Source organism: Fringilla coelebs, assembly GCF_963513975.1.
Source record: "Fringilla coelebs genome assembly, chromosome: 4".
NCBI lineage: Eukaryota > Metazoa > Chordata > Aves > Passeriformes > Fringillidae > Fringilla > Fringilla coelebs.
In genome coordinates, this window is record NC_140032.1 from 5,939,489 (window position 1) to 5,961,501 (window position 22,013).

General features: G+C 47.1%; 1 protein-coding gene across 1 annotated transcript; it reads left to right on the plus strand.

Moving 5' to 3' along the window:
• Positions 1–6,180: 6,180 nt before the first annotated feature.
• CD8A (CD8 subunit alpha) lies at positions 6,181–11,490 on the plus strand (the record flags this gene model as incomplete). The annotated part of the gene is made up of 6 exons (XM_084204092.1): positions 6,181–6,226; positions 6,797–7,159; positions 7,684–7,770; positions 8,129–8,245; positions 9,210–9,240; positions 11,445–11,490. 6 exons carry the CDS (start codon positions 6,181–6,183, stop codon positions 11,488–11,490), a joined length of 690 nt encoding a protein of 229 aa, XP_084060218.1.
• Between the last annotated feature and the right edge of the window lie 10,523 nt (positions 11,491–22,013).

Consider the following 22,013-nt stretch of genomic DNA (forward strand, 5'->3'; position numbering starts at 1 on the left):
AGGGATGAGATGCTGAGCTCTGGGGGCTCCTGGCTTACAGGCAGGGTCACAGAAGAGCTGCTGCCACTCTTCAACAAAGCCCAAGTGCAATCATCCAGCACAAGCACGAGGTAAACTCACTGACTGATGTCTTAGGGAGAGGTGCTGGGCTGCACTAATGCCCAGCTCTGGGGCATCAAAACATTATGCCTTAACACCAACACTGAATGCAAAATTTAAGGTTGGGTATTTCCTCTCAGTCACTTAAAAAATTGACACAAAATATTCCCAGGGGCTGGGGTTGTATATTCCTGCCCTAAGCAATGAGCTGCAAATGACATTCCTGTTATTAAAATACATGTCTGAAGTCACCTGGATGCAGGAGGAAATGAGTCAGAGCAGTGGTGGAACAGCCATTACTGTAATTGATGCCTTTCCTCAGGTCCTGTCATTTTAATCTGACACCCATCACTGCCATAGCCATGATAATTTTGATACAATTAAAAACATGGGTCACATCCCACTGTGCAGAGCCCAAGGTGACATCCCCAAGGAAATGCCAGGGGAAGGAAGCTGCCTCTGTGCAAATTCTCCTGGTCCCCAAACCTGGGTCACTCCTTGCTTTCCTAAAGCTGGAACACAAACTGAGGCAGGGTCAAACATCTTTCCTGGCCATTATCCCTTTTCCAAGAGGGAAAAATGTTCTCCTGTGAAAAGCCACAGGATCTGTTGCTGGGATAATGTCCTTGTGCAGGGTGAGCAGCTAAGGAAGATTAAAGTGCCCAGCATTAAAGAATGAGATAATTGGAAAATTAATAGCATTTCAGAGGAAATGGATGTGGAGTTTTGTAACAAATGGCTTCCTTAAAATGACACATTGTAATGAGATCTCACATTTAAGAATATAAAAATGACAGCTTTGGTTCAAAGCAAAGGTCCATGCAGAAAACCATCCTGTCTCCAGCACTGGCTGTGAACACATGGCTAAGTAATAATGACAAGAAAATCATATATGACACTCTCCCTTAATGTTCAGTCCATTTTTAACTAAATAGATTTCCTGATTCTGTAGCTGTCTATTGAGTAACCCACAATGAGCCTCTCCCAAGCATTTGTCCAAGCTCTGCACCCACAGTGTCCTTTGTCAGGGACATCCCAGGGTGGAGGATTTCTTTGGCTTTCAGCCTCATCCAACATCAGCTTCACCTGCTGCCCCTTCCTTTCCATATTGGAAAAGGCAGGGAATAATCAATGCCTGTCCCCTCCTTACCTTGGAGACCTTTAGTGTGAATCCATTTAAAAGATGTTTTCAGGGTAAAGAGTCCTAGCTTGACAAACAAAATCCATCCCAGACCTCTGATCCTACATTTTGTCCTGCTCTGAACCTTTCCTTGCTCTACTACTTCTTATTTGAGTCCCCTCTGTGAGATGAGGGGTGAGAAGAACACAGCATTCAGGATTTATGCAGTGCATTGGACCATACAATGGCAAAGCTGTGCTCTCTGGTTTACATCTCATTTCCTTCCTACCTGCTGACATCCAATTTGCTTTTCCTGCTAGGAAAAGAGTTGATATTCCCATGGTAGTACCTGTCTTAACTCAAATTTTATAGGCAAGTCAGGGCTGGCTTTCCTTTCACACAACGCTTCACCTATTCCAAATTTCAGTCTCTATAAAATACTTCTGCAGTTCTATATTTACAATAAGTGGAAAGAAATTAATGTGCATAAAAATAAAGTTTGCAGGATTTGTTTCAGACATGATTTGACAGGAAGTGCAGTGGTGCCTGCAGGATAACAGGCTTGGGAAGAATAATCACACACTTCTCTTGCAGGGCTGGTGGGGATCAGGCTGTTAAAAGTGAACTCAACACCAAATCTAGTTTGTTTTGTGGATGGCAGGAGAGCATTAAACCAGCTGCTGCTTCTTGATGCCCCTTTTGAGCAGGGTGTTGTGGCTAAAGGCTGCATCTTACAGGTCTAAATCAACAGAGGGGGTTGGGTTTTTTCAAATGAATGCAAAATTGAGAAGAAATAAGCTGTACAAGCCAGCAAACACTATTAATAGGACCACAAGCTGTCTGCAGCAAGCCATGGGTTTCCATCCTGCCAGCAGGAGAGGTGGAGAACAAATGTGGGAACCTTTCTTCCATTTCCATTAGCTGTGACCTGCTGTGGAAATCAGTTCAAAGACTTTAACAGTAAAGATGCACAGCTATACCCTGCTTTGGGCAAGCCCTCCTGCCCCACACAGATGGACCCAGAAACTCCCTGAGGGATCTCCACCAGGATTTCCTGCCCAGGGTGGTTGGGGGAGGAGGTCAGAGTGCAGCAAAGAAGGAGACCAGACATGGCAGGACCCTGGACTGGTGACAGAAGACATCAGCTGTGGGGATTGCACCAGGGCTGTGAGACCCTGGAAGGGAGCTGAACTCAGAGGACAACAATCAAACAGTGCCTTGAGCCCAACAGAAAGCTGACTGTGAGGATTGGAAATGAGAAAATGAGACCAGTTCACCTACTTGAACAGTTCAGACCAAAAAAAACCAATACGTTGGAGCCAAGCAGAAAATTTACCTTTTCTCAAGTCTATGTAGAGTTAGAAAAACAAAGTTTGTTTTTAATTCTAGTTTGAATCTGTGGTATTTAGATTAAAGAGACAGAAAACCAGCCTGTCCACTGTTAACTGCAGCTGGGGCTCTGGCAGGGTACATTGCCACCAGTCCCCAAAAGATACCACCACAAATTGCTGATTTACTGATCCAAGAGGAAGTTTCCCACAAGGAAAACTCACAGCACATCCAGGTCTCCTATCAAACCTTCATCTGAGGTACCAGCAAGCCTGGAGATTCTGGAGAGTTTCCACCCCATGGTCAGTAAAAGGGCTGCACCAAGGAGAGGTGAGAGCACAGGAGGGTTTGTGGTTTGCATTCTGGATTTTCAGGTAAGTGACGTGCACACAGAGCCCCCAGAGCAGTGGGCAGTATTGGCTACCAAGTTGGAAACACGTGGCTACAGTGGAAAAACAGCGTGAGTGCCTGCTTGGTGGCTGCTGCACTTGACATTCTGCAAACCCCTTTGAGGGCTGCAGCTCTGCAAAGAGAAGGGGGGCAGCAAGGGGCTCACAAACCACAGCTTCACACCGGAAAAGCTGCGTGCTGCAGCCTCAACGTGGTCTTTTCCCCTCTGTTTGAAAAACAATGCTGGTAATTTGCAACTAAATTTTGAGACCTTCATTGAAACTTTCCATTCTTGGGTATGAAAATGGAATGGAAAATTTTAATGCAATCCTTCAAGGGTTGGGAACGGGAAGAGAGAGCGGTGCTGTGGCAAAGTTTGGTGTCGCCCCTTAGTTGGCATCACTGACTCCTCACAGGGATCCAACGGCAGCTGCTCATCCTCAGGGATGTGGTGTCATCCCTGGCAATGGATGTTCCTCTGGAGCACTGGGAGACACCATGGGCAGCAGAGCAATGGATCTGTCAGGGCACAGCCATCCTGGGGCTCCTTTTGTGTCACCCACCACGGCAGCATCCCCAGAGCAGCTCCAGCCTCTCAGTGCTGGGCACATCCAGCAATGTCTGCTGTGGAACTGAGGAACTGAAGAGTTCTTAGCTGGGAAAAAGCCCCTGAGAGTTTTCCACAAAGTGACTGGGAAATCAAACGTGTCCAAAACTCAGCCTGTTCTGGTGCCTCAGCTCCCTCTCGTTTCCCGTTCCTTCTCTGGCAAATGGATGTAAGAAAGCAGAGAAAATTCCTCCTAAATTCACCCCCTGCTAAGCCCTCATCAAAACCAGGTGAATCCTTGTTACTCTTCTCATCCCTGCAGAATTTTGTCTCATGTCTCTTTGCTCCTGTTTTCAACTAATTATTTGACATTAATTAAATAGAGACCTAGGCTGGCCCTAGTATATAAATATAAACCTCAGTCATAAACAACTTATGTTGGAGTTCAACAGCAATCAGAGCCCTGTAATCTTAGCTGTGAGTAAAATAAAACTTATCTGTAGGTTTGGGAGAAAAAAGAAATTACTTTCACTTCCCAATCAACTTGTCTGGTCTCCTGACTTCTCTTATATGATGCTCTGCAGAAGTAACTGGTTGAGTATTTTTACTTTTTCCTTGGTCATATCATACCACTGACCCTACAACAGAAATTACGAACTAAATTGTTAATGAAACAGTGCTAATGTTCATTGATTTGGCTTAGGTCCTCAGTCAAACAATGACAGCCCATTCTAAAATCCTGTGTAGAGGACAAACAGGCAAACCAGAACACACAAAAATCAAGGAGATTCCTTAATTAATCTGATTAACCACCTTATCACCCCAGTTTTAGAGCTGGTCATCACTATTAAACTTACATTAACTAATCTAAATGATTTATACAAGTGTTGATTTTAAATCAAAGCTTTTTCCTGGAGGTCCTGCTTGTGTTCTGGAGCTTTTCCTAATCAAATGATTGTCACTGCAACTTTGTTTTTTGTTCTTTGTCGCTATGCAAAATAGAAATAGCATTGTACTATGCAACAACTTATCACAGAAATCAGTAAAAAAGCAGTGTGTGCCAGCCCTCCTGCAGCCATGTCTCCCAATGACAATAAGTTTTGCCTTGCCTTTATAGGATATATTCTTTAGCAGGGGAAAAGGTGGCCTTGCCTGGAAACCAGCTCAGTCTGTGAGCAAAGAGGACTGAGGTCAAGGACACCTCCACACAGAGAGAGGAATATCTGGGCACCAGTTTGGCACCCTGGGCTGATTCATATAAAATTTACTGTTTGTCAGTGAGAAGAAAGAAATTAGATAACCCTATTAAGAAAGGCAGCAGCCCTTCCTGGATGAGCCTTTAAATGCCCAGGTTCTCCCAGCACATCCACCACCACACCTCTGAGGACATGCACTGTGTGCTCACTCTGCAACAGGGAGAACCTAGAATTGGGGAATTTTCATCCTATCCTCATTGGCCAGCACATTCATTTCCATTTTACTTTTATTTGCTCTATTTAAGGTAGGCATCACAAGTCTCCCAGCCTAACAAAAGCATGAATTTCACATGTCTCAGCAGGCCTAACATGAGCTTTCTTCACTCACCAACAAGCATTGAAGCCCAGAGAAATAAACCCAGTTCCTAAACATTTTCAGTGATTCAGCTCTGAGCCCCAACAGAAATGGCATCAAACCAGGCAGCACCTATTTTCTGACAGGTCCAGGGAAAAGGGGCTTTCTTTGCAGAGGGAAAAAAAAAATAGAAAAAAATGGAAAAAAATAATAAAAAAAAATCAACAGGAAAGCCAGGAAGAAAGAAAAAAATCAGACACCCTCCCAGCCCCTCACTGGCTGGTGAAACTGAGCTGTTTTAGTAGGTGTTTTTAAAGCTCATCACCCATCCCCACATGCCAGTGGTCATCTGGAGGCAGCAGCAAGGGCCACTGAGGCACACAAGGGGATTTTTTTGGCAGAGAGGAAACATCTGTGGTGAGAGAAGAGAGCCATGAGTTGTTAAAACGAACAAAAAGCAAAGCACACGCTGGACATTGGGTTCTCACATGAAGTTTCTGCTCACAGACCACCAGTCCTCCATGAAGAGATTTGCAATTGCAGAGAAGAATTAAACAAAGAAGAATTACAAAGAGAACAATCAAGCACCTGAAGCACCCAGCTGTGTGCCAGAGGCACGTGTGCTTGGAGATAAATGATCTGTGTATCTATGCCATGGAACACCTGTGTCTCACTTGCTGGGTAACAAAACAGTGTGAGCACTGCCATCTACACCAGAGCCCTGGAGTGAGCTAAGGAGAAGCAGGCAGAATCCTGTCAAGAAAAGCAAAGTGCAGCCTGCACCACAAGCATGGGTCTCGTCCATACCTCTGCAGAGCTGGAGCTGCTGTGGGTCCCCAGAGGGCTGTGGGGCTGATCCCACCTCAGCCATGAGCAGCACCACTGGATCCCTAGGGAAGGCATCCAGGGAAAATCCTTGAGGCAGAATTAAGAGCTGATAAGGATGTAGGAACTGTGGACAAGACATTCATTTCTTGAGGAATCTTTTTTTTCCTCCTTATAATGCAGATGCCGAGCATCACCTCCTTCCCCAAGAGGGTCCTGATGACATCACATCCTCCCCAAAGACTGACAGAGCCTCCCAAGCCAAGTGAGAAAAACCATCTCAGCTGCTCTGCACCAGCCCCAAGCACGCCAGGAGAAGATGGACACGACTCCTGCCCTGCTCCTGCTGCTCACTCTGGGATTCTGTGAGTACGGACACGGGGCTCTGCAGCCCCTTCACAGAGGGGCAAGGAAAACCCTGCCACTGAATCCAAGGCATTGGGGAAAATAACCAAGGGGGTAAAAAGCAAACCAAAAAGGCTGAGCTGGAGCTGTGCTCAGGACGTTTGGAGGGAAGGCTGGCATCAGCCCAGCCAGCAAAGGGCAGCCAGAGGGGCGGCTGCAGCACCACCTGCACCGGGAAGGGAGATTGATCCAGTGAGTGATTCCAGAGGAGAGGGAGAAGGGTGGGAAAAAAGAGGCTTTGCCAGAAGGGCAAATGAAGTCACTTCAGAGAGGCTGGGAAGGTGTAACATCCCTGAGAAGGTGCTGGAAGGGCAGCACCCATCTTTCAAGCCTCCGTGGCTGATTGCTGAGCACCCTCCACTCACCATCCTAGCAAGGACTCCAAGAAAACCTTCACATCCTCCACACAGTGAGCTCTTCCCTTTCCATTTCTACTTCCAGCCCACACACAGGGAGGGAGGGAGGGAGGGTTCCTCAGAGAAGCATTTGACTCTGCCCAAGTGGTTCCAGCAAGGATTTCTCTCCTGCAGGCTGCCCTGGGATTTATGGCCAGTCACTGGAGATAAAGGTCAGCTCTCCCAAGGACATCAGGCAGCTCCGGGTGGGACAGAGGCTGGAGCTGGAGTGTCACACTGACAAGAGCAATGGAGCATCCTGGATCCTCCAGGACAGGACTGGGACCCTTCACTTCCTCGTCTTCATCAATTCCCTCTCCCGGGCCACGTTTGAGGGCAGTCAGAGAACATCCTCTCGCTTCGAGGCGAGCAAAGACAGCACGATCTATCGGCTGGCAGTCAAATCTTTCACACCACGGGACGAGGGGAGATATTTCTGTGTGATGAATCTCAACCAAATGCTGCACTTCAGCCCTGGCCAGCGTGCCTTCCTCCCAGGTCAGCAACACCTTCACACAGCCCTGCCAAAATGCCCAGCACCTCCTGCCCTGCCCTTTGTAACCAGCCACCCCTCCACAAACCCCCTTTCCCTGCTTGCTTGCCCAAGGCATCCTGTCACCAACCTGCTGATCTCCTGCCAGAGCCTCCCTGCTTCCCACCTCTCCTCCTGGCACTGCTTCATGTCCCCATCCCCACTTCCCCAGTCCAGCCATGGCTCTGGAGGGAAGAGGATTAAAGCAAAGTCCAGCACCACCCCCTCCTTCCTCAGCACACGTGGGTCCCAAAAGCACCACAACGTGAGGATGGTGTCAGAAAGTGAGAAACAAGCAGGGCTGCAGCTCCCTCTTGGCTCTTGGGAGACCCTCCTTGGGGAGTCCCCCTCCAAGATGGGCTCTGTCAAGTTCTCCTGGAGCTGAACTCAGGAGCACCTTTGCCCTGGCGGGGGTAAGAGAGCAGAAGGGCAGGAGAGATCTGGTTTATTGTATTTCCCTGCATGCTGAGTTCATCCATTTCATTTACAGCCATCACCACAGTGGCACCCAGCACAGCAGCACCAACCACCCTGGGGGGCACCACTGAGGATTCCAACATCACAACTCCAGATCCAGGTAACCTGGATGCAGGGAGGGAGAGGGGAAGGGCTGGACTCTGGTCCGCTGATACCAAGGGGGATCCTGCAGGTATTTTGGGATTGGGAGGGACACAGAAGATCCACAGAGCTTCCTCAAGGATTAAATTCCAACATTTCATTCAACCTAAGAATGGCTCAATATGACATAAAAAGCAGGGGCATGCCTGGGCACACCGGGAATATGGGGAGGGGAGAGCCTGGGGGGCTGGGGCTGCTTTTGACCTCAGCAGGAAACATGAGAAAACTTTTGCCCAGATATCCTCCCTCGAATCCCCAGGAAAATGCTGACACCAGAACTGCCTTGAGCACATTCCATCTTCTCTCTTTTCCTGCAGAGGGAAGAACGAAGGACGATTTGAATTTCTTCTGCCCCATCTCCATCTGGGTGTCCTTGGCAGGTGCCTGCCTCCTGCTCCTCACTGCCCTGGTGATCACCATCGTGCTGTACCAAAGTAAGGCTCCTCACAACCCTCTCCAGGTCACCTCTGTTCTGAGCCCACAGCCCTGCCCCCAGGGATGTCATGTTCTGGCAGTTTGGGAGGCAGGTGATAAACAAACACAGCCAGTGCAAGACAAGGACCACTGTTAAAATCAGTGTCTGTATTTTAATCCTCATCAGCAGGGTTAGGATGAGAAAGAATTATCAACTTAGAATCACACAGTCAGGAAATTATTTATGTTGGAAAAGACTCTCAAGGAAGGAAAATAGATTAGAAACAGACAGTACTTACTCTACCAACTGTCTGGGCTCATAAATGGGTGTGTCAGAGGGAAAAGCCCCCAGAGCCTGAAACATTCTGACCTAACAGAGTTAAAATGCTCCAGCAGATGCTGAGAGTAGCATCTCAAGCTGGAACCAGATGAGAAACTTCATCACATTATGATCAGTGAAAAGCCCTCAGCTGCAGTTTATGTCTGCAGCAATTGCCAAGCCCTTCAGGATGGATTTTTACCTTAGGCTAAAATTAATGGCTGGGCAGTTTATTTGGCTGAATCTACCCCAAAGTAACAGCACAGAGGCTAAAATGGGGAAGAGCATCATTAGCTTGGGTGCATGTGACATGGCATCACTGCCACTCACCTGCTGCAGAAATTATTGCTGCTGAGGGATTTCAGCAACGTCCCAAAGTCACTGGAGACAGCAAAAAGAAATTATTCACCCTCAGTGTCCCCAGGCTGACCCTGCTGCTGCTGCTCACCTCAAAGATTAATTCATGAAAATATTTAAGTGCATTACTGGGGTGACACGAGCTGCAGCACCACTCCCTGGCATGGATTTCCTCAAAAATAGGCTTGGTTTATCTGTTATTAAAGATATCAGCTACAGGGGAGCACCAGCCCTACCTCACTGGAGTGCTTCTTTCCTGAGATGTCACTTGGCACCTTTGAACTAAAACATTTTCTCTCTTTTCTTAGAAACCAGAAGACGAAGATGCAGGTGTAAGAGGTGAGTGACAGGCTCTGGCATTTTTCTCTTCAACTTGGCAACGTCTCACCCTCAAGAGATAAGGAGGCAGGTGCCAAAAAGCAACCTAAAAATTCTTCATCTGGTAGAAGATGGTTGGGAGGAGCCTGAGCAATGACTTAAGGGCAAAAACGGAACAGAAGGTTCTCCTGTTCTCTATTTTTGGTTTTGTTTGGGGTTTTTTGTCTGTTCGAGCTTTTTGTTGGGTTTTACAACTATAAAGTCATTCAAATCATTGAGGTCTCACCCAGCAGCAGATCCAAAACAGAAGGACAGGTGTTTGTGGCAGCCCAAAAGCTTTGTGCATCATCCAGTGCTCACAACCGACCACATTTCTGTGCTTCCAATGCCCCATTCCCAGCTTGAGCTTGGGGGTGACCACATTTCACCCCTTCCCCTCCCCAAACCATCACTGCCTATCCAGATGTCCCCATGGTTCCCATGCAAGTTCCTGCCCCCCAGATCCCCCCTGCACCCTGCTGGAGCAGCAGCACCAGAATTCCTGCCCCTGTCTCCCCCAGGCACTGAGGAGCGGCTGCTGCAGCCTCACAGGGGAAACACCAGTGCAGACAGGGATGGATGGAGGGATAACCCAGTTTCCAGGGCACACAGGAATCTTTTCTTTATGCTTTCCCTGCTGCCTCCCCAACTCACCCTGGGGGACCAGGAAAACACAATCAGAATGAGAATTGCCATGTCCTGGTTTGGGAGAGGAAATGCTTTTTGCCCCACACACATTTTGCTTCTGCAAATCAACCTCCCTGCAGCTGGTGTGCTCACTTCTCCTGCTCTGAAGGAAATCACTCCTGCAGGCTTTGTGCACCCTGGGGCTTGTGGCAAGAGAAACCAAGAAATCCCCACTACTGCTCAAAGGCAGCCCAGGCTGGGCCAGTGCTTGGAGCAGCTGGGTTGCCAAGAAGCTTTGGAACAGCACTTTCACACCTCTGGAGCCTCATTCTTTGCCAATCAAAGCATCTCTTAAATCAGATAAATTCCTGTTCTTTGTTAATCATCCATGGGTTTTCTAGTACAAGAGGTAATTGCCATTTAGTTCTCCAAATTAATACAGTCCCTCCCCAACATTAGTAGGAAATGGATCCCTACACATTTATTTTTCTTTCAAAGGCAGGTTGTATTTTTTAAACAGTCTGTAAAATGGAACAGACTGTCATTTTCACAGGGGATATTTATCACACCCAGAGCTTTCCTGATCCTGCCTTTGCAGGGGAGAAATGATAAGGAAGAGCTCTTCATGCAGCCTTGTTTAGGAGAATGTTTGCATTTTTCTCTTATCTCAACCCCTGTTGCCAGCTCTGTGCAAGGATGTTCTGTCTCTGTGGGGAGAAAAACACCCTGCAGAGCTCTCCCACTTTGCAGTGGGGCCTCAGGAAATCATCTCCTCAAGGATGGCTCTCCTTCAGCAGCCCTCACCTTGACAGAGCTCTGGTTTTAGCTATTGTACCATATTTCAGCTTTGATTCAGAGAGGAAATTCCTGCTGCTCTGAGCAGCTCCTGCTCAGTGAAAGGAAGCTCTGTGGGAGTTATCAGTGCAATTCACTCCCTTACAGAGCACCCCAGCATCTGGCCTGCCATCCTTGCTGGCAGCACAAGGATTCATTTTCCACCAGCAATTAATCTTCCCTGAAAAGGGGTGCCAAATCCCCAACTCATCAGATCAGCATAAAGCTCTCAGTTGATGGAGAGCAGTCATTTTTATCATTTTGGGTGCACACTGGCTGTCTGGAAAGCCTCCTTTCAAACTTCTCTGCAGGCAACCTGTTGCAACAAGGAAAAAATCTCTCTGAAATTATAACACCCTGTCTAACTCAAAAAAACCCACCCCACAAACCCTTAGCTCTTCCTTCTTCATTCTTTTCTGAATGTAGAGGAAGGCTTAATGAGAGGACAGGAGTGTGCAGAAGTCAGAGGTAAATTTATAAAGCCCACTTTATTTATTTATTTTTTAATTAATATAGGAATTGACCATCAGTGTATCTTGAGAATATCCTTCTGTTATCTGTCACTGCTTGAAAGGGAGGCAGATCTTTCACAAAGAGGATTTAGGAACAGTTTGCAGCCTCCACTTGGAGGTCCCTGGCTGCAGCCCAAGGCTAAAGGAGCCTTAGTTGCCCTCTTGCTCCTCTCCCTTTATTTCTGAGTAAACCAAACCCTCTTCTCTCCCCAGGCCTGCAAACGGGAATCCCCCCACAAAACCCCGGACACCAAACTAGCACAGATCAGCCTCTCCACCTCCTGGCTCTGCATCTTCTCCTGGGAGCTGTCAGCACAGAAATCCATCTCCTACCTTACCCACGAGGCCATCTCAGCCCTCTGCCCTGGCAGGTTTGAGGAGACAGCGGGAGCACAGACACACGGACAAGGGAGAGCAGCTCCCTGTGAGCTGCAGGGTAAAGCACAGCTCCCCCAAACTCTGAGATCCTCCAGGCAATGCTGCAGGGTCAAACACAGCTCCCTCCAAACCCTGAGCCCCTCCAGACAATGCTGCAGGGTCAGTCACAGCTCCTTCCAAACCCTGAGCTCCTCCAGGCAATGCTGCAGGGTCAAACACAGCTCCTTCCATACCCTGAGCTCCTCCAGGTAATGCCAGGGGCCAAAAGCCACCTCTGCTCCCAGGGACAGGGCTCAGGCACCAGAGCCAGGCCAGTCCTGGTGCTGACACACCTCAGTGAGAAGCTGGTGAGAAATAAGGACATGAGCTGGACCTTTGCTCAAGGCTCTCTGTGATTTCCTCCCAAAATGCAGCCAGGGGTGGAATTTGCCACACAAAGCCTTAGAAATAGTCATCCTCACTCGACACATCTTCTTGCTGTGGTGCCTCTCTCCTAGGGCTTTGTTTCATTTAATGGAATACCAGACTGCACTGAGAGGCTCAATATGGATTTATTGTCTTACTTTGGAGGTTTTTACAGTCCTGGGGGCTAAGGTTCACTGCTCCCCTCACACTTGTTCTGCTGCTACCCCTGATCCACCTCTTTCTGCAGGAGTTTGGCCTGAGCAAGGAAAGTGGGATTTGCTTTCTTTCTGAGGGAAATGCCTGAGTGATTTAAAAAAGCCAATTTTGTCACTTGTTTTGGTTAAGCAGGTTCTTTGACACGTTGATATTTTGGGGACATGTTATGGACTACTGGAAGTTCTGTTTTTTTCAGATCTGCATTTCATGTAAATATTTCCTGAGTATACTTGCAATTTAAGAACTGAGATATAAAATAAAATTATTCTAGTCAGATTCATGACCATTATTTCTTTCTTTTTTCGGTTCCTAATCTCAGAAAAGATAAAATCCTTCAGGAAGATAATCAACAAGGGGTTGGAAAAGTCTTGGCTAAGGGAAAAGCCAGTGATTAATACACCATCCTGTGCATTAGGGTGCAGACTTCAGCTTCCAGCTTACCACAGCTTAAAATCATCTAAAGGGATCTTCCCAGGGATTTGCTGATGGGCCCAGTAACACTCCCACATCCCAGGAAACTGCCAAGAAGGTGTCTGAGATAAAGAGTCTGGAATTCTTGTCACGGGGCTGATAAAAACCTGGCCAAAAAAAGAGTGGCAGAAACCCTTTGATAGTCTCCTCCTCTGTAAACAAGATGGGAAGGAGAGAAAATCAAAGAAAAACAAAGTTCTTCCAAACTTACTTGTTTTTAAGAATGAAAATAAAGAAAAAAATCAGAACTAGATAAGTGTATCTAAACAATAGCAAGCAAACACTGAATGGCAATTCCACAGAACTTCACACACTATGAAGATAAAAATAACAGAAAAGCCCCAACATTGAGGCTGTGAGATCAATTTAATTACTGGGGGGTTTCTTATTGAATTAGTGTGAGCTAAAAATTTTCACTTAAAAAGTTGTAACTCAAAGTGTTTCTGCCAAAAAGCTCTAGGTCTGTCCTCATTTCCTCATGTCCCCTTTTGCACATGACACATCCCACCACGCTCCTGTAGCCAGCCAGAAGGGCAGTGAGCTCCTGCTCTGGTGCTCACCCCCACACCCAAATCCTCTTCCAACAGGTGAAGAAATAGAAGCAGGATCTGTTTGCTCTGGGAATTTTTCTTTGTTTCAGAGGGGTTCTTTGTTATTTCAGAACACACCTGATCACTTCTAAGGCCAGTGCCAAACTCGGGAGGCTCTGGGGTGGCTCCTGCCTCCCTCGGCACATCTGCACACTGATCCTCCAACCCACACTCTGCAGGGCACGGCTCACACAGCCCCAGAGACCCTCACACACCCCAGCAGCAGTTTTCCCCCCTCACTAACACACTTTGGTGCCCAAGTGATACAACCACAGCTCCCAAACCACTTTCCATAACTCAGCTGTCAGCAGCAGCACAAAGAGCAGCGCCTGTTTTCTGACAGAGCCAGGAATCCAGAGGCTTCTTGGCAAAGGGTGAGTAAAAAAAAAGAAATTAAATAAAAAATCTTACACAGAAAGATAATCAGCAGGAAAGCCTGTGTGTGTGCAAAGCTCCAGGAAATATCAGCCATTGCCCTGTGCCAGTGGTGACCCCGAGGCAGAGCAAGGGCCACTGGAGCACACAGCGGGTTTGGGGCAGGACAGAAGGGACCCATGGTGAGACAAAAGAACCACAAGCAGATAAAACAAAGAATAAACAAATCACAAATTCTGGACTCAAACTAATTTCTTCAGAAATTCTTTTTTTCCTCAACGTTTTGCCACAAGAGGCCAAGCATTGTCACTTTACCCAAGAAGGTCCTGATGACATCACATCTCCCCAAAGACTGACACAGCCTCCCAAGCCAAGTGACAAAGTGACAAAGTTCATCTCAGCTGTGCTGCACCGGTCCCAAGGACAGGCACCCCAGGAGAAGATGCTGGGTCATCTCATGCTCTGAGTATCAGCCCCAACAGCAACTGCATCAAACTCAGCCCCACCTGGCTTCTGACAGATGAGGAAAAACAGAGCTTCTTTGCAAAAGTGTAATGAAAAAAAAAAATCCCACAGAAAAGCAATCAACAGGAAAGTTCAATCAAACACCAGCCCAGCCCCTTGCACTCTGGTGAAATGATTCTTTTTACACATGCAAAGGTCCAGGAAGCATCACCCATCCCCATGTGCAAGTGGTCACCTAGAGGCAGCAGAAGAGCCCTCTCTGGTGAACCATAAAAGGGTTTTTTTGAAGAGCAGAAGACCCTGTGGTTAAAGAAGAGAACCACGAGTTTTAAAAACAAAGAAAAGGCAAAACACTCACTTGTTCAAGGGGCAATCTCAACAGGTTCCAGCTCCTAAACCAACTGCCTTTCATGAAAAGGCTTTTGCTGAGCAATAGCAAAGAAGAACTGAGGAAGCACAACAAGAAGAGAAGAACCCATCTGTGTGCCAGAAACCTGTGCTTGGACATAAACAATACACATGGATCTACACCAGGAACACCTGAGTCACTGTGGGCTCTGCCATGCACACGGGACTCCATGAATGTGCTCAGGAGGAGGAGGCAGAATGCCCAGGAAAAGCGTTCTAGGGTCTGCACCAAAGGATGGGCAGTTCTGTGTCTTCTGCACAGAAGCTGTGGGGAGGGAAGAGCAGGCAGTGGTGGCTGATCCCACCTCAGCCATGAGCAGCACCATGCTGGATCTCCAGGGAAGGCATCCAGAAAAAATCTTCTAAGAAAGGACGATGTTAAAGGGACCCAAACTCCGGACTGGACCTGAATGCACCCCGGTGTTGGGGTCCTGATGACATCACATCCTCCCCAAAGAGCGGCACAGCCTCCAAGCCAAGTGAGAAAAACCATCTCAGCTGCTCTGCACCAGCCCCAAGCACGCCAGGAGAAGATGGACACGACTCCTGCCCTTCTCCTGCTGCTCACTCTGGGATTCTGTGAGTACGGACACGGGGCTCTGCAGCCCTTTCACAGAGGGGCAAGGAAAACCCTGCCACTGAATCCAAGGCATTGGGGAAAATAACCAAGGGGGTAAAAAGCAAACCAAAAAGGCTGAGCTGGAGGTGTGCTCAGGACGTTTGGAGGGAAGGCTGGCATCAGCCCAGCCAGCAAAGGGCAGCCAGAGGGGCGGCTGCAGCACCACCTGCACCGGGAAGGGAGATTGATCCAGTGAGTGATTCCAGAGGAGAGGGAGAAGGGTGGGAAAAAAGAGGCTTTGCCAGAAGGGCAAATGGAGTCACTTCAGAGAGGCTGGGAAGGTGTAACGTCCCTGAGAAGGTGCTGGAAGGGCAGCACCCATCTTTCAAGCCCCTGTGGCTGATTGCTGAGCACCCTCTGTGCACCATCCCAGCAAGGACTCCAAGAAAACCTTCACATCCTCCACACAGTGAGCTCTTCCCTTTCCATTTCTACTTCCAGCCCACACACAGGGAGGGAGGGAGGGAGGGAGGTTTCCTCAGAGAAGCCTTTGACCCTGCCCAAGTGGTTCCAGCAAGGATTTACGAAGCTCTCCCAAAGCTGAGGGCTTTGCTGTTCACAGGAAGAGCCATGCCCCGCCAGGAGAGCAGAAGGGCAGGAGAGATCTGGTTTATTGGTTTATTGTATTTCCCTGCATGCTGAATTCATCCATTTCACTTGCAGCCATCACTGCAGTGGCACCCAGCACAGCAGCACCCACCACCCAGGGGGGCACCACTGAAGGGGACTCCTGCCTGAAGACACCAGATCCAGGTAGCCTGGGCGCAGTGGGGGAAAGGGGAGGAGCTGGACCCTTGTCCACTGATACCAAGGGGGATCCTGCAGATATTTTTGGATGGGGGAGAGTGAAAATCCATACAGCTTTAGCAGACTTGGAAGGACTAAATTCCATCATTTCATTCTCCATAGGAAAGGCTAAGGATGGTGTAAAAAGCATGAGCATATTCCATGCCTGGGAACACCAGGAACAGGGGAGGGAGGGTAGAGCCTCAGGGCCCAGCCCTGCTTTTAGCCTCATCAAACGACACAGGAAACCTTTTGGCCACGTGTCCCCCCTCCAGTTGCCAGGAAAATGCTGACAGCAGTAGAACATCACTACAGGCCCAGGGAAGCTCTGTGCCTCAGGCACACCAGGCAGGGCCCTGGGCAGCTCCCTTGGCTCCAGCAGAGCTGGCTGTAACACCAGCAGTGAGCACCCAGTGAACCTTCCCTCTTCTCTACCCCTGCAGACAGCAGAATGCCAAAGACCTGGATTCCTCCTGTGTCGCCTTCCTCTGTGTCTCCTCGGCAGGCCTCTGTCTCCTGCTCCTCCAGCTCCTGACCACCACCATCACCCTGCATCGACTTAAGGTTGCACCTACCCCCTCCAGGTGCACCTCTGGCCTGAAACCACAGCCCTGTCCCTGAGAATGTTCTGGCTGCTTTGGGAGGCATGGGATAACCAGGACACAGCGCAGGAGAAGGATCTCTGTTATAATCACTGCCTGGATATCTTCCAACAAACCATCTTCACACTTCCTGAGTGCCCTTCCCCTCCCACTCCAGCTCTTTGCAATGATTTTGGAGGAAGGAGGTGCAAGGATCTGACTGCAGCATCAGGCTTCTTTCCCAACAAAAGGCCATGTGTTTTGCAGGGGAAGCACTGCCTTGAAAATGTATCTACTCTACTCAATGTCATTGAATGTGACATGTGACACACACCAAAATTAAATGCATGAACATTGAACAGAAAGCTGTTCAGAAAATTGAGCAAAAGCATTCTTTGCAATCCCTGTAAACCTTGTTCTTCTTCCAAATTAAAATACTACATCCTGACCCAGAGATTAATTATTTATTGCCTGTTCTACTGCTTGGGAGCTTACAGAGGACAATCCTGTAGGGAGAAACACGACATGGTCAAAAAGGCATTTCCATAAGATAAACACATGTACAACAAAGTCCTTGCTGCTGCATGGAATGCTAACGTAGGACGAACAGAGAAAAATAAAACCCCAAGTAATAAAAAAGATATTCTGGGCATTAATACCTGACATTGCTAATAGTGATGCTCCACTGGGCAGTGCTGCACTAAGACCCCAGTCCTGAATCAATACTGATCCAGGCAAGATTGTTGCAGTGAAGAACTGGGAGTAGGGAATCTTTGGGTTTGGGTTTTTTTGTCATTTTGTCGCGTTTGCTTCATGGTGCTTTTTCTGCAGTCTTTCATTTGCACAGGAAATCAAGCTCTAAAAAAGAATTACAATGCTGACAGTGGTAATTACCCCCCTGAACACAGCTCCAAATCCACTGCACCGTGAAATCTTCCCATTTTTGACCTCCAGCAGCACTGTGGCAGATACCATGAGTTAGCATAAGCCTGTAAGGGAAGGGAGTTGAAAAGCAAATCCAAGTCTCCGCCTGTGGATTTTCAGTGAGGTCCTACATGTTTGTGGACTGCTGTCCAGGAGGTAAATCTTGTCCTTCTGTGTCTTCTAACACAAGGTTTTCTATCACTGAGCTCCTTAAATTCTAGTATGCTTTACAAATACATCCAGTACACTGCACTGAACAGCTCTCATTCCATTTTGGCTGCAAAAGCAGCACAATCCCCTCTGCAGCAGTTAAGAAGACTGAGAGGAGCAGAACAACTTGGGGTGAGCACCAAAACAAACCCTTTGGTAGCCACTGTCCCAGTTTCTCACTGAATACCCCAAATATGACCAACCTCACCACAGAAGCCTCTAGCAGAGACAGTGACCCAGCAAAGCTCTCCAAAGCAACACTGACTTTCCTTTAGCTCTTCCTTCCACAGCCCCTTGATCAGCTTGTGTTCCAGCTCAGCTGCACCCAGCACTGCACCTTGCATTTAGAAGAGCCTGTCAAGTTTTCCACCAACAGCTAGACCTGAGGAACAATATTCTCTATAATCCACTTACAATCTGGATTTTCTGTAGAAGACCTTTGTACCCCTACCAATATGGTACCAGTAGAAGGCAAAACCAAAACATCTTTTGCACCAGAATGTTCAGAAGCAAGTGCAAATATGAGTGCAGCAGGGAGAAGGGAAAGTGCCAAGAGCAACTCCAGCCTGCGTGCACACACCTCTAGCAAATCCTGCAAGTTCAGGGCAAACTGGCTGGGTTTGTGGTTGGGTGGCAATGTCTGGGCAAGGAGCCTGGACTGCTGCTTGCACCAATAAAAAGAGGAGAACTGGCTGAGCTGGAGTGCAGAGAAGCAGCTCAAGGGTGCTTGTTAGTGCATGCAGGAAGCTGTTGTTGGACAGGCCCTGCAGATCTGACAGCTTTTGGTTACAGCACATGGAAGAGGTTCCAGCTCCAATGAGCTGACAGAGCAGGGTGCAGGCTGGAAGCTGTCACAGGGCAAACTGCAGGCTGGCATGGAGAATGACATTCAAAGAGGAGCAGAAGGAATGCATTTGTTCAGAGGTCAAGGCTACCTAACTGCACATTTGCTCCAAACTAATAATGGAGTAGCTCATAACTCAGGATCTGACGGGCTGAAGACAAACAAGCCAGGAGTTAACACTTCATGGTGGGGAGAGCAAAAGCTGGTGCACAATTTAAGCATAACTTCAACTAATAAAGGAAAAAAAAGAGTACAAAATGGTTGCTGAAAAAGCCTATGAAGATGAGGAAGGCATCAGATGCCCCCAAAACACAGAGCATCCACAATTTGTTGACAGACCCCTGCTTTTAGACCATGCAGAGCTTCACTTACTCAGTGAACTTTTCTGAGAAAGGATTTTGATAAACAAACTCCAGATACATAATACAGCCAAGATTACCCCAGCAGAGCCAGTAATTGGATTGGTCAGTTAAAGTCAAAAAGCTTTGTCTGTCCAAGCCTGTATTTGACAAATGGCCTGTCACAATAACCTAAACTCCCCCCAGACTCGTCAGACTCATTCTGTGCTGCATTTTGTGCAAGTGCTTGGAAGCCACCCCCAAATTCATGCCCTTGTTGCTGCTTCTGCAGCATTCAACACAGAAAAGCAAATTAAAGCAGGGAAAAAAGTACAGAAACCTCTGGAATAAAAGTAAACAGACAGTGAAACACAACCTTCCTGTAAGTAGGTTTCTTCCTTCTGATTCATCTGATACCAAAACATGCAGGGTCAGCACTACCTATCCATCACCAGATTCCCATCCTGAACTGTGCTGAATAAATTGAAAGTGTGTAAATTTTTGTCATGGGAGATCAACAACATCTGTTTGTGTTTCACATTCCTGGAAACCTCCCACATAACTTAGAAACCTTGGAAAATGGTGGCTTTGCTCTCAGTTCTGAGGGGAAAGAACTGTCAGTCAGAATAGCTACTACACTCATATATTTATTTCCTTTCCCCACAGGCAAATGTCTCATGGATGATGCTCAAGACTTGAACTGAAACACTATTTGCACCTTCCCCATCCCTTTTCTCCGGCCAAAGGAAAAGTCTTAGCCATAACCTGACACTTAGTAAGACAAAAGAAACCAACAATGAGATTGTTTGTTGTCACCAGATCTGAAAATAAACACCAGGCAGAGGAAATGCAGGAGAAAAGGGAATCTCCTTTCAAAGGCCAAACTCAGGGAAGGTTTGCACTCTGCAGCCCAGGTCACAACACCCCCCAGTCTTTGTTCCACTCTGCATTGCTGTTTTAAAACACCCTCTAGAAAGTGAAAAGTTCTGAGGTGGGACAGGAACTGGACAACACTTCAGGGCTGTAGCATTTGAAAACACAGATACAGCTGTCCTGTAAAAATTAGTACAAGTCAGTGTGATCTGAAACCCCAGCTCCTACAAACAGACCCAGCAGGACTCAGTAAGAGCTTACAGGAGGCTGTGAACAGCTCCAGTTTCTGTATTTCTCTACAGGAATGCTAACTTAATGCAAACTTGAAGTCATGAAGAAAGATTAAGTCACTCTCATCTCACATATGTACATTCTTGTAAACCACTCATCCTTTTTACATATTAAGGCTTGAATTAACTTCAGAGTAGTGATGTAACACCACATTACAGCTTTACTCACTACAAATCATTGCTGCCAGACTCTTTTTTAAAATTTTGTTTCTAAAGCTCCTTTCCCTACACTTCAGTCTCCTACTCACAAAAGGAAAGGAGCAAGAGTTGGGATGGATTAAGGACCATGTTATCCCTCCCTGCCTAAGAGACAAATCAACCTCTGAAGTGATAAGCACAGAAAGAAAAACTGTACCTTGCAGTGGGCAAACAAATCTTGCAAGCAAAATCTAACCCAAACTTACTGCCTTTAATTTGGCATGCTGGCTCTGAGTGATAAGTGACTTCAACCTTGAATTTTAGCAGCAGCCATCCTGTAAAGTGTCAAGAAGAAAGATTCAAAGCAACAGGATGGAGATGGGTCTAAGCTAACAGAGATCAGAGGCTCTGACTCATTACTGGGAACACACAGCATCCACTTCAGCTTCCCCACAGGAGGAGACTGGAATCAATGTTTCCACAGAGGAACACTGCTTTTAGGAGGGAAAATTGTTAGTTCATCCATGCCTAGCTGCAATGTGCAGCGCTGAGGTCACAGCAGGAAAAGACTTAATTAAAAAATACTTTAGAGAGGAGATGAACATCCAGAGTACTAACAGGAGGTGAGAACATGAACTTTGTGTAAATGACAACCAAAAATGAACAATACCTGTGAAGTTTAAAAAGGCTATGTGCTACTTTCCTTTCCTACTCTTTTTAAGTTTTGATAATGCCTTATAACACAAGTCAGACCTGAAACACCACAAGAACACATCACAATACATTTCCTATTTAAGGCATTTGCAAAAATCTAAATCCAAGTCTATTAATAGAAATTGAACTGACACTACAAACAAGCTGCTGCTATGAAAATCAAGTTTATAAACATCCATTACTTTCAAAGTTAAACTTTATATAAGCATGGTCAAAAAATTCTTGACTGGATGCCCATCCACACCACTAACTTGGATGCACTTGCTCAGAGCTGCTGTTCTGACAGCTTGCAAAGGGGAGGAGCAGCAGCTGCCAGCCCAGCACAGCCCAAGGACTGACAGGCTGATCTGGATACAGATACAAACACACTGAGTGTCTTTACTCCCATCCTGCAGCACTAAAAAGCACCTGGGACACACAGGGTTACTTCAGGGACTAGTCCAAGGCTTCACAATCTGGTCCAAAAGTGAAATGGAGACACATCACAATATACCAGCATAGCTTCAAAATCAAATACATTTTGTACTGTGGATATTCCCACCCCATTAGGGACAATGCACACATACCAGATGCCAACTATACTTTAGGTATGAAAACCAGAGTTTTATTCACTCTTCCCCTGCAAGCCTGCTCTCCAGCTGCCAGAAGCATAGCAGGCAGTAGCAGGAGAGAACCCATATATCTTCACAGGGCAAACTGGATTATTTGTGCCAACCAAACTGCAGAACAGCTTCCCAAATGCCCAGCACAGCCTCCTGTTATGGTGAGCAGACATGCTCCCAGTACTGAATCGTGAGCATCATCTGTTGGTGGAGCTGCACAACTGCAGGCAAGAATTTTTAAGTCAGGGAAAGAATGGCAATGATCTGGTGAAAACAGTTTTTGAATTAGCTATAGATCCATAACATGCACTAGTTAAGGTGATATTTAATAACCAAGGTGAATTTGTACCCTATTTCCATTTAATAGCTGTTCCATCCTTGGGCTCTAAGCTATCAACATTTACTGGTGTGCTAAAATACCATCAGTGTAACAGAGAAAGATGCAGCACTCATACCTCAGGCTGGTTGTGTGGGGCTTTGTTATTGTTGGGTTTGTTGGGTTTTTAATTACTTCATTTGCCATTTCATGTAGATCCAAAGCATTAAGCAATTCCA